The 1,620-nt window shown below is 47.1% G+C and overlaps 1 protein-coding gene across 1 annotated transcript in view; it reads left to right on the forward strand.

Annotated features, from left to right (window-relative positions):
• Positions 1-986: 986 nt before the first annotated feature.
• The window catches only part of LOC104496360 (chromosome unknown open reading frame, human C19orf70), a gene marked incomplete at its 5' end in the record, with an annotated part of 2,083 nt that continues 1,449 nt past the window's right edge, over positions 987-1,620 (forward strand). The window contains one exon of the mRNA XM_010139464.1: positions 987-1,143. Within this exon, the coding sequence (XP_010137766.1) occupies positions 987-1,143 (157 nt within the window). The remainder of the gene's footprint in view (positions 1,144-1,620) is intronic.

Genomic DNA, 1,620 nt, shown 5'->3' on the forward strand with positions numbered 1-1,620 from the left:
GAAGGCCTGGCCGGAGCCCGGCGCTGTTCTTGCCGGGAGCGCCGCCCCGGGGCACTTGTTGGCTGGGGGAACACCTTCAGATCTGGCCATAACAGCCCGCTCGAAGGGAGGGGGTGCGGAAGGGCGCTTTTGGGAGCGAGTAGTAAATCTTGAGCAGAGGATTCCCTTTCCCCCCAAATACTTGCGAATACACGGATTAAAATACTGATTCTGTCTTGCCTGCCGCAGTGGCTGTATCTCTCACGCGTCCTGCTCCTGCAGTACCGCTGTCTGGTTGGTTGGTGGGGTTTTTCCCCTAGGTGTGCAATAGCTTTTTTGTTTAAAGCAAGAAGAAACTCTCTGCCCTGTTAATTTGGAAAAGTTATTCTCCCCAGATCTCTTTATATGTAGTGAAAAAATAGATAAAGGTCAAATATTATCTTCCTGTCTTCCATTTTCCAGTTTGCCGCCACAGCTGTAGCGTCGGTGTTTGCACACCGTGCAGTCTGCCGGGAAACTGAACTCCCGGGCAACGCAGGACCAGGCATGGCCGGGCGTTAACTGGGCTGTAATGAGCTTAACGAGAGACTGGTGTCTGTCAAGTTAATCAGATTACTCATTAACCAGACAGGAGGAGCACATCATTATCGGGGGTGTCTCACCCACTGCAGAATCCTTTTATCAAAGGTTCCTGCGAGTGATTCTCAGATGTAAGTGGTGCATACCCTGGGGTTTGACACTAACTCATTTGTTTCTTGGAAACTGTAACTGATGAAAAGCAAATGTTTCAAGGGGCTGGCCAGCAATAGTTGGCCTAGGAAGAAAAGGAAGGTAGGTAGATTCATTTTTTTTTTGCTGCTTTTTGTCTGTAGACAGATATTACAGTGTAGAGTGTGACCCTCAGGTTACTTTATCGATACCGTCCCTTTGACGGTCACAGCCTACCGAGAGAGATGCATTGATAATCCTGATCTGAATGGAACTGTTGCTCCTTTTGATTCTTTCAGGTTTGTCATCAAAGGAAGCCTGGCTGGAGCTGCTGTATATGTGGCGTATGATCAGGGGCTGCTGGGCAGTGGCACACAAGGTGCTGAAGCCCTGAAAAAAGCTCAAGCGGCGCTGCCTCCCGCTATCCACGAGTGGGCAAGTTACGTAGGCTGGGAGGTAAGGACCGTGCAGATGAACGCTGTAGTGAGACAAACACATTCTCTGAATGAGGAGGAGAAAACACTGGGGGTGATGTTTGAGTTCCAGAGCTGCTGGCAGGAGGAGTTTTGCTGTTGAAACTGGATTTCACGCTGAGAATAATCTGAAGAGGGTTGAAATGGAGGGAGGATAAAATTTTGAATTTAAGGGCTTTTAAAAAAGTAATGAAAGGATTATCCTCCCAATTTCTCAAGCTGCTAATAGTTTGTCAAGTTGAATTTAAATTGCTTGAAGAGGCCCTTCTCTGCAAGTAATTCTTGGGTTTTAAAACCCTCAGGACAGAAGAAGCCTTGCTGAAAGTCTGAAAAGCGTTTTTCATATTAGAAGCTATTCTAAACTAATAGATAACTGTAAGGAGACAGCCATGGAGATGGTTTTTCAGGAGCACCCAAATGATAAGTACTGCCTTCTGCCTCTGCTTGATACTGAGGGAAA

This window comes from Buceros rhinoceros, unplaced genomic scaffold (assembly GCF_000710305.1).
Source record: "Buceros rhinoceros silvestris isolate BGI_N320 unplaced genomic scaffold, ASM71030v1 scaffold27887, whole genome shotgun sequence".
Taxonomy (NCBI): domain Eukaryota; kingdom Metazoa; phylum Chordata; class Aves; order Bucerotiformes; family Bucerotidae; genus Buceros; species Buceros rhinoceros.